We start from the raw sequence: 16933 nt of genomic DNA on the forward strand, positions 1-16933 counted from the left end.
AAAAAAGAATCTTGTTACAGCAGCTCAGAGGGAACATTTACATCCCCTGGTCACGTCAGACAGGCTTCTGTGATCAAAAAACTACACTCTAGCAAAGGCTAGACTTCTTTGCTAGAGTACAGAAAGGAAGCAGCAGGGGGTTGGGGGTGGGGGGAAAGCTTTCAAGCATGAAGATGACAAGCATGATCAAAACCATGACGTTTTCCCAGGCTTATTGCTCTGAAGTAGATCAGCTACTTAGTCTAAAAGAAAGGGGGCTTTTCAAAAAATAATAACAGCACGATACAGAACTCAGCATTGAAAAATTCTGTTTGAACTATTTGACCTTAACAAAATAACTGAAGGTGGTATTTTATAATGGGAAGCATCTGGCAGCTAGCGATGTGTTACACTTTCTATAACATTACATTTGTCTTCAAAGCAAAAAAAAATATTAACAAAACCAAGTAAACTCCAGAATGGGATTTTGTGCATTTGTAAATGTATCCAGCCATTCTGGACAATGCTCCTTTGACATCAACATACAGTCTTCTATAGCAAATTTGTCCTTCCGACACTATTTTACTTCACAGATAGAGTAGGTTTATGCCAACATGCAGAGACAAATTCTTAATGTGACTCCCTCACAGAAGAACACCACTTAAATTGCTGTATTCAACTACTACTACTCTTACTTTTAATGGAGTATGCTGATATAACATTTCCCAGAGCCTGAAATAAAGGAGAGAGCAGAAATAGGGGAAAAATTATTGGATAGGAAACTCTAGTCCCAACAGGGTGCTACTCTATGGCCATAGTTTCACACAAAATGAAACCTAACCCTCCAGGAAGACAGGGAACCTTGTGAAAGTTAACTGTCCCCATCAGAGTATTAAGGTGTTGCCACAAAACAAAACAGGACAGGACACCTAATGTTTAGAACCATTACTTTATCTTAGAATAAGGGCAGAATTTAAGTCTTGTAAGTAGCATTTACTCTAACATGGAGGGAGAAAGGAGAGGCAAAATAGAAAAAGTCATTTTGAAAGATGCTTTTGGAAAATAATCATGGTATGAAAAAACAGAGAAAATTCAGAACCACAATATATGCTTTCCTAATGATGCAATATACAAGAGAATGTGACATTTGAATATCCAAAAAACAAAATTTTGACAAAAGAATCCCAAAAGAAATAGAAACATAGGCCTATAAATAATAATAGACGACTACCACTAATAATAGACGAAAAAAAGTGGGCATACTCCTTCATGAAAATAAGTGGCAATTCATGATTATGGAAAGCAAGTTTTTACAGGAAGCAGTAAAAAAAAATAAAAATAGCAAGGATAAACTTCGTGAAAATCCTTCTGAGGTTGTAGTCCTGACATTTCAGATTTCATTGCCAGACCATACAGACACTGCTCAGATTCTGTAGACCAGCATGTTTCCTTCACTTTTTTCTTGCCTTTTCAATTCATCTCCTTGCAAGCTCAACTTCTCTAATATATATTGGTGGAACAGTAATTTAACAACACTACAGGACTGTAATCATTCTTTCACAAAAATGCTTGGTAATTAGAAGTCTTTGAATCTAGCCCACAGAATCTACTTCATTGTCCAGTAAAGTACTCATTCACTGGTACTGGCATTTCCCAGCTCCAAATATGTCCATTAACACCTGCAACATTAGCACTGCTAATGGTAATATACAAGTATTCCTGAGGTGAAAGCAGACAAATCCTTCTCAAATCCTGCTTCAATAAAAGATTATACACACACAGACCATTTCAGACCCTGTAAAAAAAGTAATCATAGAAACCCTGGCATACAGTAACAGCAGATTAACACATTTAGATGGAAATAAATAAACAATTTTAAAGCCTTAGACATAAAGAGGCCTTGCATTTAAAAAATACAGATGTTGACAGAAGCCATTAAATAGACCGGCCCCATCACTGAGACCTGAGGAACTCAACTGGTGATGGGCCATCAGTAATTCCATTCACCACCACTCCCCCGGCCCAGCCATCCAGCCAGTTTTTTACCCTTCAATTAGTACACCCACTACACTCCTGGAGAAGCCAGTTTCTCCAGGAAAATGCTGTGGGTGACAGTGTCAAAGGCTTTACTAAGTCTAGGTAGAAGGAGATGCTGAAGAACAGAGATGCTTTTCTATGGCTTTAGAGAACACCCTCTCCTTAATTTTGTCTGCTCTCATCTTCAATGGATAAAACCTTATATTTCTTCATATTGTATAGCAGCAAAACAGTCTACAATTTAAGTACACAATACCTGAAAAGAGAAGTCCAGATGGATTGCTGATCACTTTAGAGTTAATTTGTTTTCTAGATATGCAACAAGCAGTAGACTTGGGTCATGAAGGAACAGTAATGAAACTCCTTAACCAGACTTTGGCTGATGTCATACACTATTTTTATTAATTATCATATCACAAAAGTTGCAAATGCTCTCAGCAAATTTGCTGATGCAGGAGACCTAATAGACAATACACAAGGCATGAAATAAGTCTCTCAGATACTTTAGAAGTGGGATAAAATTCCCTTTGTGCATTATCATAACCATGAGGAGAAACTAAGTATCTTTGTGCTACAGACTGGAAGTCAAGAAATTCATAGAGCTCTTTGCAGGGGTTTCATCATGGAATGGCTGCCAGAGGGCAATTTCTCACCAAATAGAAATGAAATGTCAGAATCTAGCAAAATACAGTTCCAGCAAAGTTCTGATTAGATCTCACCTATAGTATTGTACACATTCCTCTGAAGAACAACTCAAGCAAAACAGAGCTAGAAAAGCTCTTTTTCATCAAATATGGAAAGAATCTACCAAAGAAATTAAAAAAAATAAAAATTCTTTACTAAGGTACCAACATACATGAACAACTAAATTAAAAAATATTCAAGAGCTACCAGAGCTGAGCGGCAACATTAGCAAAAAGAAACTGCAACAACCTCAGTATTGTTATTTATTTGTCATTATTTATTTGTTTCTCCAATGGAATTACTGGCCTAGATCAAACAGTTTCACAAAAACAAAGTACTAAACTTCCTGTAGGCATTAAATGGCAATCTGCAGGAAGAAGCATGTGAAGTCTCATAAAATACCTCCTCCATTGGAAGAAAGCCTTAAAGACCTACACACCTGTTACAGCACAAACCAGGAGAAAGCAATGTTGTCTCTCCTAGCCACACAGGTTACCAGCTTAATACTACATTCTTCAAGGAAGAATTCTATAGAAATGTTGCATGCCTATGGTTACAGCACCAAAAGCAAGGAAACAATTTAATATGTTCAAAATAGACATTCAAAATTATAAAATCCACTTGATCAAGATTTAATTGCAATGTATCAGCATTTATTTAACAGATACAAGAAATCATGCATTTAAGGAAGACTTATCATATCTATAATTCAGAATGACAAAAATGATGCCTCATTCTTGATTAGTAAATTAAACTGAAAAATAAAAGATGAACATGGCAGAAGTACTCTGCCTGTACAAAACAAGCTGTTATTAAATAAAAACTTGATTTTTAGAAAATTAAGGATCAACAATGTTCCAAATTCGCTCTGGGCCTTGCCACTCGTCCAAAAGATTGTGATGAAAAAACCAAAAGCCATTTAAAAAGCTGTCACACAACACCAGGGCATCACTCCTAAAACATGAGATGTCACTGTCAAAAGCTGTGAAACTTAAACAAAAGCCCATTACACATTTAGCAAATTATTCACAAGACCTACGAGATTTTCCTTTCTTCATAACAGATTATTATTAACTACATTTGACTCCATAATACAAAGCATCACATCAACCTTACTTACATTTTCCCAAAGAAAGAATAAAGAGGCTTATTCATTAAATTTTTATCTTAGTACCCTGTTTTATGCCTCTGATTGACTAATTTCTGTTGAACATACAAATTCAGAAACAGTTTTTATTCTAAACCAGAAAAAATCTTTTAGAAGACTACCAGATTATGGGAAAAATAACTAGGTAAGTCTAATATTCTGTTGAAATTATCATAAAGTAGCTTCTGTTCCTATAATGATGTACACTGAATAAACTCTGACTTTGATAGAGCTGATATAATTTTTTCTCATTCGTTAGAAACTTGAAGTAGATATTCATGATGCCTGCCAAGTGCTCATCTCCTAGAAATAGTACACAGCTGTCATTCATTGAAATACAGTCTGTTTTCTTCTATGACGCTTATACCTCTCCTACTTGCAATCTAGCCATAAACACTCAGAAAAGATTCATTATTGAACAGAAAGTTTCAAAACTACCATTAAGAACTTTTAAAATGTAGAAGGTATTTTTAGATTTTTTAAATAGCATTTCCATAGGTTACCTCATATTAAATGTAAAATTTCTATGTATGCATAGCTTTAATCAATCTTAGACTACAATTCTTTTGTACGACATGAATTTCAGGCTTAAATAAAAGAATGGGAACTTTATCATTGCAATTATAACACATTACTGTCTATACAAATACTGGGGTACTGATTTCTCCTAAAATTAGGTATGTGAATCCAAAACACCAATTTTGCACACAAACATATACATTAAGTGTCTGGAATGACTGGCACTGCTTAAGGACAACAGCCAAGCTAATACAAGATGGCACAGCTCTATCAAAATCAAAGCTGTATCACATCAGAAAATATTCTGCTTGCTAAGATTTAAGGCATCTAAACAAAATAAATAAGTGTTTGGATACAACTTAAGTCCTTACAATTCCAGCATTCTTTTTTTATGATTTTTTTCTTTAGTAGACAGAATCAAATAATCACCAACTGAAAAACAAGCACATGCAAATCAACTGTCAACAGGGAACAAGAAATAATAACAATCATAATCTCCTCCTTCTTTTGCTTGAGCAGGAACATCCCAGACTGGTCAAAAAACAGTTTTCTCTAAGTCTTTCAGGTTCATCCCAGCACCTGTATTTTGATTTCAAGGAACAGAAAGTTATTACTTCAGCAGAGGTAGATATAACTGTATAATTTTCTAGTCTTAATAAGCTATCTAAACAGTGTGTTCATACACAGGTTATTTCTTAATCCAAATGCCATAGTTTTACTGAATCTTAAAACATGCCATAAAATTACCTATAAGCATTGAAAGCCAAATAATTCTAGACTGGACCACCCTAGATATCACAGAAAAAACTTAGCACTAGCAGAAACCATCTGCTATGATGAACTTACCTCATTCAAAGCATCTCAGCAATCCTCAGCAAAACCATGCAAAGAATACAGTTTAACTGGTAACTGAAAATCATTTATTTAAGAGAACAGTTATGTAGTATTTTGAGAAAAGATCAAGCAAACTTTAGAAAACAATGTTAAAAGAATCTATCATAGTTGGCTTTTGCAGCTGTAATAACAACCAGTTAACTTGAATCCAAAAAACAGCTTTCAATCTACATTAGATTAGAAACTGAACTAAAAACAATTACTAACAATGAGCCTACACATAAGAATCTCCAAGTAGACACAGAAGATGCGAGAGGAGAACAACTTAGATTCTAAGATAAATGTCAGAGTCACTGGAAAATTTTAGGACTATCTTGAAACTCTGATATTGACTTTCGTGCGTCAACTTTCGAGAGTGGAGAGACAAGCACTCTAATGTTTAGGAACACAGACAGATGATGCTCCTAGCAGTCCTACAATAACACCCCTACAATAACACCCCTACAATTTCTCCCACCTGTTAGGAGGGAGAAAGAGGAAAAGGACTAGGAAAAGAAAACAAAGAGCCTCAGAGGAATGGAAGGATTACTATGAGATTAGCAGAGTGAAAATGAAAGTGAAAATTAAGCAGACAGGCAAAATTAATCTGAATTGTTCACAAACTTGAATAATTACGTTGTGTTTGCCTGGACAATTTCATTTGAAGGTGAGGAAAAGCATACATCAGTTTAGTGTAGAGATGTTATGAGAGCAGTAGCACTCCTATAACAGAAGGGGCTGCAGCCCTTCCTTCCAATCATCACTGCCTAACATGACACGGGAGGCTCCAGTGGCTGCACCCTCAAACACCAGCTCCAAGCCCTTGGTGTATACACCCGTTATATTCATATAGGGAGATATGCTGCAGATCTGTTGTTTATTATTCTGTCTGAAATTTAATAAAATCTGTCTTTGGATCACAGGCAGTGAGAAGTACACAACTACTTATTGCTGCAACTTTGATGAAAAAGTACACTATATATTCTCATCCAACACACACACCCTGACAGAGGGAAGCTGTAGGGAGAGATCTGCTGGAGGATTTTCTCAGCCTTTCTACCGGGTCTGCTTTTCTTCTTCCCCTGGGTACAGTAATAAGTGGCATTTTGAAGCACTGCAGGTCACAGCACCAAGAATGACCAGTCAATTTTGTGTAGAGATGGACAGGTGCTGTAATTAGGAGGTATGCATAGGCTGTAGTCCTTTATCACACATTTCTTACCTAAATAAGAGGTAGCATTTTACTCATCGAGAAAACAATGTACATTAACTGCAACTTGCTGCGTCTATTAAAAAAAACCAAACAACAAACAAGCAAGCAAAAAGCCCAACTATTACTAAAGAAAAATAAAGCCCTGTCTACATATAGGTAACTAGGTTAGCAGTAATCTGCATGGCTGTCAGGCACAGGCTATGTGGGAAAGCAAGCAGTCCATTTGCAAATTAGACCCCCTTCAGCAACCTCTGCTGAAGCAAGAAAAAGAAAAGGGAGAAATCTGCAAAAGATACACACAGCCCTGTGAGGTTACTGAACATTTAGTTTTTCTCACGAGCATTTCAAAGAACAATTGTAACATTAAGAGAAGACTATGAGCCATGAATATTTTGCAACTCTAAAAGGAAGGAAAATTGGAAGAGAATAGTGATGCTCATTCACAAAGGTATTGTGAAACAGGCACTGTGGGAAACCACTCTAAACTCAGGGACAACATCTGCACCTCTCCCACAGTTCTCCCAAGAGTGGTACTAATTAGTTGTACACAACACATGTGTACAACATATGAAGTAATTTGGCTGGAATTTTTTTACTGGAAGTTGGAGGAGTATTCCAGAACTTTGTCCAAGGTGAGTAATGCGAACAGAAACATTGTATCATTGCCAGAAGAAAACGTCAAAAATCTTCAAAGCGTCAATGATGCTGTTGAACCAAGTCACTGATGTCGCACAATGCACTCGTACACATGTGTAGCACCAACTAAATTCTCTAAGTTTTGAAGTTTAAATACAAATTATGCAACCCAAAATTAATTTTCATCATTCAAATTTAGTTTTCTTCCTTCCAAAGTCAATGGAAAAAATCCAACTGCAACAGACTGAAGTTTGTGCCTCGCTATTTCTGTTTCCTGTATCACAGTCAGCAGTGCACGGACTGTGTGAAATTCAAATTTTACAAAAACATACATATTTCCACTGAGGTACTGTTTTTATTTGAAAACTGAATTTATATATGCTCTATTTACCTCCAGACTGCACAATACACATTGCTGTCAAGAGTTCAGTACTACATATAAGGAATGAAGTAGCTAACATGAGTTTAAACATAAAATAGGTAGCACAAATTAGCAGTGTCAATTCCCTCTGTCAAGTATCTTGATATCAATAAGCAATTCTGTACAGGTATTCTTTTCATGGGGTTACACAATACAATTACTGATTCTTGGTAGACATGGTTACAAATCAAGATGTGGAGCAACCTCGCCCTGCCATGCATCAGCATATATACCACCTCAACACATGGGGTTTTTCAAGGTTCACAGTTACCATTTAGCTCCATTAGTTTAATTGACACTACTAACGTAAGAGTTTTATCTTAGTTCATTGCAGGTTTTATTGTCTACAACTGTATAAATGCTTCACAGACCACAAGAAATAAATGGAAAGAAAAAATACAATACAGTTATCTGCAATGACTATTTATGGCCCTCTTTGGACCTCTGCACAGATCACAATAAAGTTGCTGTGCAGTACTTCTCTCACATAATGAATCATACTCTGCAGTCAAACATCCAGGTACAGTACATGACTGTATCAGGCACAAAGGAATAAGTGCAATAATAAGAAAAAAAATCTGTTAATCTTTGAGAGATTAGCAAATTTTGGAATGGCAACTGCCTTTATTCATGCAACACCTTGATCCTGGTACATGAACTGGATCCCAATCACAGCCACAGCAAAAAAATTTACAAAAAAGCTTCAGTCCCTCACACACCTTACTGACCAGGATCTGCATACGCAGCCAGTGCATGCACGGAAGAAAAGACTCCAGAAGGAACACCGTTAAGAGGGCCTGCATCTCTCATCCAGGTATAAGTAGGGCATCTGCATTTAACTGGATTTCTAATGGCAGGAACGCATATGCACAAAAAGCTCCAACTGCCACTACCTTGCAAAAAAGAGTGGCAGGTCCTCGACACCTGGATAGAATCCAAAGAGGCAGGAGAAGAAGGAATGGATTAAAATGTTTTGCTATTTTTCTACCTATCCTCAGTTTTCCATATAGTATTTCCTGTACCTATGCTGTAGTAAGTCCCCACCTCATCTTCATGCAGCAATGTGAACCCAAAACACTTTTATATTGGTGCCTTCACTGCCTGCACATCAGAGATACTCATACGTGATTTTTTTTGCAGTTGAGTATTGAGTATTGCTGCTCCAGCCCTGTTGGTGGACCTGACACCTCCTAGTTTCTGTCTTAACAGGCAAGAACTTGAAGTACCTTCTGCCATCTGGACAGTTATCGGAACACAAAACCAGAAATAGAATGGAAAAAACTGGCAGTTGAAATTGTAATACACTTCTGCAGTCCTGATCCAGAAATTAAAACCACAGAACACATGACCATCCTTCACTTAAGAGAGTGAAGAGTGGCCTGCTTATGGAATCAGGTCGTTTATCCTGTAACAAACTTTGTCATGGTGTTTTGGGGGAGAGGGTTGATATCTGCTAGTCTCATCATCACTTAGAAAATATTTATTTATTAAGTAATGCTGAAATTATATAGATCATATCTATAAAGAAAATAAACACATCAGTTAGATGACAGAAGGTTATGTACTCATTCTGTCAGCAAGACATTTTCACAGGATTCAAAGCAGGAGGTAGATTCAAATGACTGGATGGTGTACTTGCAATGCCTGTGAAGGCTTCTGTTTCTTCTGCACCTCCATTTTGGAGTATTCTAAACACTGGCAATAGCTACACAGCTGCTTCCTTTCGATAAAAGGTTGGAGCATACTTAGCCAATTAAAAGCTATGCAAATGCCTCACACATAACTTCCAGGAATTTGTTCTGCAAGATGAATTTTTATTATTACAAAAAGTATTTATCAAATTATTTAGTTAAGTATTTCCTTCATGAAAAAAAGCACAAGACTACAGAAATGTGTAACATTACCATAAAATGTGAATGCAAGGAAGGTTTAAAAATTATATTATCATTCTAAGGTTATATAAACCTCTCTGCCCTGCTGTTCACAGGTGTACATGTACATCCCCTACAATCTCTTCCAAAGTAATCAGAGGGCTACATAATGCATTCTACAACAGTTTAATTAGCACGTATCTTTTGTTTTCCAATAGTGCATTACTTAGGTACCAGAGAGATAAGTATCAGTTCCAAAAAAAGACCAAATAACCATTTTTCTCTACAAACTCCAGTGAAAAAGGTCTTTCATTCAATCCTCTGGAGGACAACCAAAGCTTAAGGCTCCTCCAACTTAATTTTGAAATAGTCTGGACTAAAGGAATAGAAAGTGTTACTCAATCCTCCAGCACTCTTTTGATTTTTCTTTGGAATATCCATTAAATAACAGCAACTTAAACCATTTCAAATCCATTTTTCAACGCAAAACTACATTCCATTGTTGCTACACACCCACACAAGGAGACAAAAGGGTCCATCCAAGCCTCTCCTAAATTAACAGCACTCTAGAGAAGGCTAGCCATACACCACTCAGACTCTGGACTAAGCACTGCTCCATCCTTCCATGCCTCCCAGTCACCCCCCTGCTCCATCCTAAATCTTCTGTGGTTACCTTAGCCTAATCAGACCAGAACAATAAATAAGGGGGAGAGAGGGAAGGAAGAAAGGGATGTTTCACTTCTGAGACACAGTAATTCTTAAAATGTATTTGTTTTAATCTGCATGATTTAGTCACATGTTTCTAGAGAATATTTATAAACTTCATGGTTTGCCCACCTGGGTTTAACATGCCATCCTCTACTCACCCTCAATCTCCTCTTTTTAAAAACATAAAAAAGTGTTAAAGAACCAATCAGAAAAAGATTCAGAACAAAGGGCAGATGCAAATATATTAATGCAAGTGAAGCACAGCAAGCTAAATGTAGTAAAACATAAATGCTGTACAGCCATGCTACTTACTGCTACAGAGCAGTTCATTTGGAAGCAACAAAATGGTGTTTCATTTTGACAGTATTCTATGAATCTTGAAATAGAAGACTGAAAGGCAGTCATGAAGTCTATCATAATAACTTAAGTGCTCCATTAAGAATAATCATAATTTATATTTAAAGGTAACAAATACGTAGGCATGAAGAGAAAAGAAAGTGTTTTAAAAATTATGTAAATTATGTAAACAAAAAAGTTACAGTAACATTGTATTTTCTACACCACAACTAAATTAATATTACCGGAACTACACAAAAAAGGGCTAAAAAACTTCCATGCTCTACCACTGTAGCAGAATTGAAAACTTTTTAAATAGTAATTAAAAAAATGAAATGCTGTTTCCAGTATACAATATTACTCATTAAAAAAAAAAAAAAAAGAAAAAAAGTAACAGAAAAGGTTGCAGCTCAACAGCTGGGCTGCAGCAAACACCCTGGGGGGAAAAAAAAAAAAGGCAGCAACACCATTTCCAGAAATACAGAATTTGCAGTGAAAGTGGAAAGTGTGAACTTACATCCTCTATTTCTCATTTTGACTGGTCCTACAGTAGGGAACCTAAATGAAGCACAGTCATATTTCTATGTGTAATACGCCAAAACTGACTATAGACTAACTTCCTGTAAGCTTTAACAAAGACCCTATCATTCCTTCCTAACACCTACAAACTACCTGAGAAAGAGACTGGTTATCCGCTTATACTATCACCAATTAACTCACTTTTACATAAGTGAGTCAACGCAGTTATGTCAAGAGTTGTTGTGCAGATTTAGCCCATCCTATAAAGGAAGACAAACTAAAGGCACTCAGATGGCAAACTATTGCAGACTTTCCAAAATAAATGTTACACAAATGAAGCAGATGTATATGTATGCAACTCATAGAAGTTGGAGTATCAGAGCTACCATCTCTGTAAGGCATATTTGGTGAAAAGCATTACTAAAAATCTCATGTGTAGTCAGAAACAAGATTTAACTATCCTTTCTATAAAAACACCTTCATTTTCTCAAAACAGATGCTATTGGCAATCCTTGCACCCTTCAACAGGTACACAGTATTTAACAGAGTTACAGCTCCATTTCTCTACAGATTTTCCTATCAAGCAGAGGTGAATCCGGTTCTCTTTTACAGATGCAGTCAACCAGAACAGACAAGTTTGCTTAGATAAAACATGCCACAGTAAATGATGATATACGATCTCCACTTACAGCGATCCTGTTTGCTCACTAGAAGAAAGCTAGGACTGACTACGTGCAGGCAACGATTTACATTCACGGGACAGAACACATTACATCCTTTCCAGGTCCTGAAAATGTGCTTCTGCAGCAACAGAAGCCAGCTTACGCTATTGGTCTTAGAAACGTTTAAAGAGCTGCTTTATAAATATTGTTTATTTCTATTTCAAAATACCTCAAAAATTACAAAGTATAGACAGCAGAACATTAAGAAAAAGAGAAATTATAGCTATATTAAAAAGAAAAAAGGAGGAACCTGGAATTGCGAGCGAAAAAAGAGCCTAACAGCTGTGATTAGTGAGCCGTGTGTTTATATATCTTTCAACATTATACAAAGCATTGGGTGAATTTCAGACTGCCTCAGATGGCAAAAGACTGTTGAAAGAAACTTGTTGACAATGTTGTTAAAATAGAAAACTAATATATGATGGCAAAAAACCGAAGCCTATTATACATGTCAAATATAGGATTATATAGCAATACACAGAGATTCTGGACTTGAATTTCGGTGCATAATCCAACCATCTGTCGACCAGTTGTGTAGCAAAATCAAGATAAAGAGGAAATCTCCAAAAGGACAGCCAAATTCTTTTCCTTCAGCTACTCCATTTCCCTGCTCATGAACATGCCCGCGGTAATCGCACTCTGCCTGCAGATTAACCTAGAGGAGATGACACCCGCCACCAGCAAAAGAGAGATTGCGAAGGCAATCTTGCCAGATAGGGCCGATAAGCAGGGCGCTGAGCTCCCGGTGAAGCAGGCTGCAGCGGCTGAGGCAGTCTCCGCCGCGCCGGTGCCGCCGCGCCAAGGGCGGCGGGTGCGGGATCACGGCTGCTCGGCGCTCACCGCCGGGCAGGTGCGAGCGGGGCCGGGGCTGGGGCTGCTGGGGCTGCTGGGGCTGCTGGGGCTGCTGCTGCTGCCGCTGCTGCTGCCGCTGCTGCTCGAGGCCAGCACGCCGCTGCACCGCGCAGCCCAAAACTTAAACTCGCTGGAGCGGCAGCGGGGTCGTTCCTGACTCCTCTCCCAGCGCCGGGACGCCAGCGCGGCTCAGCCCGGAATCGGGCACTGCTGCGGGTCCCGCAGCTCCCCTGAACACCGTTGTCCAGCAGAGACCTCTCAGGAGAGGCTCCTCCCGGGAAAAATAAAAACTCTGAGGGGTGCCCTGAGGTGGGAAGTCCCCGAGTAGGGCCGCCTCACAGTCGTGGGGAGCACGGGCGGTCCCGGGGCGCGGGGCTCCAGCCCGCTCCGGGACGGCGGGCAGCGCAGTGATGCCCAGCCGCCGCCCCGGGGCACGGCCGGGAGCTGCCCCGTGCCCGGCCTGGACACCAGTTGCTCGACCCGCGGTGAAGAAGCTGTAAAAGGAGCCTGGGGGCGGCAGCAGAGCTCCGGGGGAAGCCGGACCCCGGCCTGCGGGCGGTGGGGCGCTTGCCCCAAACGGGGCAGACGGGGAATCCGACCGCGCAGCCCTTCGTTCTCACCTCCTTAAGTTCCTTGGCGACATCTTTCAGGTCCCCCAGGACTAATTCCAAATCCTCCACGATGATCTTGATCTGCTCCTTCACCTTGGTTTTGGAGGCTGCCGGCGGCCCCTCGGACGGCGACGAGGAGGAGGATGCGGTCCCCTTGGACTGGGCGGACATCCTTCGGGGCAGCCCGGCGCGGCCAGCGGGGCACGCAGGTCAGGCGAGCGCGGCGGCCGCCGGCCGCCCGGCCCCGTCCCTCCAGCTCCCGGAGCTGCCGCAGCCGCTGCCGCCACCGCCGCCTGCCCGCCCGCGCATCCCGCGCTGGGGGCGCCGAGCCGCGCCGCGCTCCGCCGGGCGGCCGCGCTGTGCAGCTGCCATCGGCTCCCGGAGCGGCGCGGGGGCCCGGCTGCAGCCCGCCGTGCGCCGCGCCTGCGCCTCGCCCCGCCCGCGCCGCCGCCCGCGCCCGGCCCGCCCCGGCCCGGCCCGGCCCGGCCCGGCCCCGGCTCCGGGCGGCAGCGGGGGCCGGGGGAGGAGCGCCCACCGCCCGGGCTGCTGGGGGGCGGCGGAGGCGTGGCGGCTTCCTCGGAAGAGATGCTCTCCCCTCTCCTCGGCGCCCGAAGGCCCGTGGGGGTGAGAGCACCGTGCTGTATCGCCCAGAGGGTGCGCGGCGCTGCCTGTCCCCGGAGCCCCCCGCCGCTGTCGGCGGGAGCGGGACGGGTCGCACCGGCTCTGACGGGGAAAACGTCAAAACCCGCCAAAACAGCCCCCAAAAAGGAAACACTTTTCATAGCTGGCTCATTGAAGAAGACAACAGCAGTGCCTGTTTCTGCTGATAAAAGTCATTATTGGAGGGTTGGCACTCACACCCCTGTGCTGTTGAGTGACCGATTTGGCGCGTCTGGAGTGTACATGGCTCGGTTTGGACTAAGGAATGAGCTATGGAAGGACAGTGTTGTGTAAATGTCACCAAATCGGTAAAAGGCACTTTTATGTCCCTACTCACCTGCATAAACTGTGCTGCAGAAACAGAATGATCGGTAGACCCTGTTCTGGTTGGGAAGCAAAGGTTGTGTATCACACCATATAGAAATAAATGAGGCACATGAGCCAAAGTATCTTTCACGAATATTGTAAGGGGCTCTTTCTCTGAAGTACTGGCCAGTGCCGCTTTGAACACATCCTTCCCCTACCACTCCTCAGAGATGGATCTGTGAAGCAAAATGAAGAGATTGTAAGATATAACTAATCTCTGGTGGTTTTCCATTTTACTGCAAAAGAAGAGAAAAGGAGTTGGTTTAGGTATTTCTATTTTCCACTAGCTATGAACAGCGAGAAGAGGGCATGCAGCCAAGTCCTGCTTTGAACATCACCCTGCATGGCTGCAGCTGACTTTGATGTTGTAAATGTTTCTAAGAGTTTTGGCAGCCTGAGATGTTTTAACCTAGCTAAAGCAGGACAGGAAAAGCAACCTTGCCCAGAGCAGTGTGTCTGCACGTGGTAAAAATCCCAGTTGGTGACGAACAGTTTGTCTCTGGGAAGATTCTGGGGCTGGGATATGAATAGAGAGGGCCTGACAGCACCTGTTACTGCCTAGGATAAAGTGTAATTATCTTTCCACATTTGGCACTATAAAATTTGTGATATTTGGCTGAAATTATGAATGTTAGTGGGCATGGAGTTTAATTTTTTCCCCAAGTGTCTCAAAGATGTTTCTAACAATTTCAAGGAGGTCATGTTCAAGAAGAGGCCCTGTCTTTCCTCTCAACTTCTCTCAAGTCAAATGAGAGATTTCTTTTTCTTCTCACCAAGTGAAAGCTCTTCCAACACTGACTTTTAAAATCATTCCCTCTGGTTATTTTTACTTAACTGTTTCTATATGAGCAACAACATCATATGATTTTTGAAGCTGGCTAAGTCAGAATTTCCAAACTGCAGTCACCACTAAATTAGAAAGAAAGCAGCCCACAAGTTGTTGAATAAGTTTTAATTAATGTGTTTGAATATTATTCCTCAGGGGTATTGTATGAACAGAAAAAAATAAAACATTTATGAAAAGCTATCAGTGGAATTACCTATGCAGAAACCAGCACACATCCAGTTTATAATTAGAGAAAAAAGCCTATTTTGTGACAGAAGTTAAGGTTGCTGTATGACAGTATACCTGGCTACACACAACATGGCTTAAATAGATAAGGGGCAGTTTTCTTACTGTACAAATAATTATCATTGTCACAAAATTGCTACCAGATTTGCTACAGACACAGTAATTTGAGCATTTCATAGATTGTCTCTGTATAAAGTGTTGCCATGTCTCACTGCTAAATATTTTTTTAAGAAGGAATAATCCATTCCTGTTCTATATCATCAGTTAGTTTTAAGTCATGACAAGACTTTACCTGTAATCCTGTGGTGATCCAATTCCTGTAAGCCTGTGACCATCTTTGGAGACTTCTCAAACTTTTGAAGATATTAATCATGTTCACTTTCCCAATCCTTCCACTTCTGTAGTGACATTCTTCTAAGTGCTGTGCAGGACTGTACAGTGGCACTACATTCAAGTTTCTACTGCTTAGCCCTGAAGAATACTGCCAGCGCTTCTAAGTCCTGAATAAAATTTATTGTCCTATTGGTCTTTAAAGGAATTTAATGCCTTTGGAAAATATTCTATACTTTGCCAAACCATGTCTTAGTTAACTAATAAGTCCTTTCCCACAGCAAAGTTATCTCTCAGTAATTTCAGTTATTTTTTCTTCTGTCTCTGCATAAAATGTTATTTATTAATGTGCTGTCAGTTTATTGTTTTTATAGTCTTTCTGTCTATACCTTCACCAAACCCAAACTGGCTAATCAGGCAAAATAAGAGTAACTCCTTACCAGAAGTCGACCTCTATAGGGTACTAAAGAGACGCAGAGGATGCTCAAGAAGTCCCCCAAGAAATTTTGGGGACAAAAGTTATTTAAAAAGTAGAAATCTTATGACATTCAAAGTGCAGTTCACTGATTTTCCATTAACACTTGAAATCCAGGAACACTTACTCGAGAAAAAAAGAACCCAAAAACCCACACAACACATTAAATACATACTTAGTGAGGTGCCATATCACTGTGTCAGTGGTGATCTCAATTAATTAAGTTTGCAAGTTGAGTAAGGCTTGCAGTAATTGGGAAGGACCTCTCTCACAAAAATCTGTTAAGATGCTGCAAAGTTTTGTTTTGGTGATTCAGTAGATGGCACTTTTCCTTCTGGAAAAAAACGTCGTATATCTCAGTCAAGTGTTACAAATAGAATGAACTGCACTCACACAAAGCAGTGATTTTATCATGCTGTTTTGTTTATATTATTTATTTTGTGTATGGAGTCACTAAGATTTGAAAACTATGCAGGAAATCATGAGTAATCATAAAATGTACATGAATCACAGAAATGATTTTGCATGACTGTCAGCCACAGCAGTAACATAAGAAAAGTTATGACTTTTAAATTTAATCACTTTTCTCTTACAAAAAACCAAAAAAAGCCCCAGATGCTTGCCTACTTGTAGGGGCTTATTTAGCACTATGAAATCTATGTAGTTATTCTTGTATGAGAATAGAAACCATGGGAACACTTTACAGATTATAGATGTAAAACTACATCCCAGTTTCCTCCAGTTGTTAGTATTTCAGATAAATTCATTAAAAAATAATTTGCTCTTGCCTGATGCAGGAATTTTGTTTGAAGCTTGGGCTATTTATCAAAGGCAAAGGTTCCATAAATCCTTTTAGGTCAAACAAGATCTGGATGTTCTGATTAATTTTAAATCATTGTGAA

General features: G+C 40.1%; 1 protein-coding gene across 3 annotated transcripts in view; it reads right to left on the reverse strand.

Moving 5' to 3' along the window:
* PRR16 (proline rich 16) overlaps window positions 1–13369 on the reverse strand; it is a 145085-nt gene extending 131716 nt beyond the window's left edge. For all 3 annotated transcript variants that reach the window (XR_004061518.1, XR_004061517.1, XM_030969393.1), the window contains exon 1: window positions 13138–13369. Coding sequence is in view for 1 of the 3 variants with exons in the window: in XM_030969393.1 (XP_030825253.1) it covers window positions 13138–13299 (162 nt within the window). In the remaining 2 variants the exon portion in view is untranslated. The remainder of the gene's footprint in view (window positions 1–13137) is intronic.
* Window positions 13370–16933: the final 3564 nt, after the last annotated feature.

This window comes from Camarhynchus parvulus, chromosome Z (genome assembly GCF_901933205.1).
Source record: "Camarhynchus parvulus chromosome Z, STF_HiC, whole genome shotgun sequence".
NCBI lineage: Eukaryota > Metazoa > Chordata > Aves > Passeriformes > Thraupidae > Camarhynchus > Camarhynchus parvulus.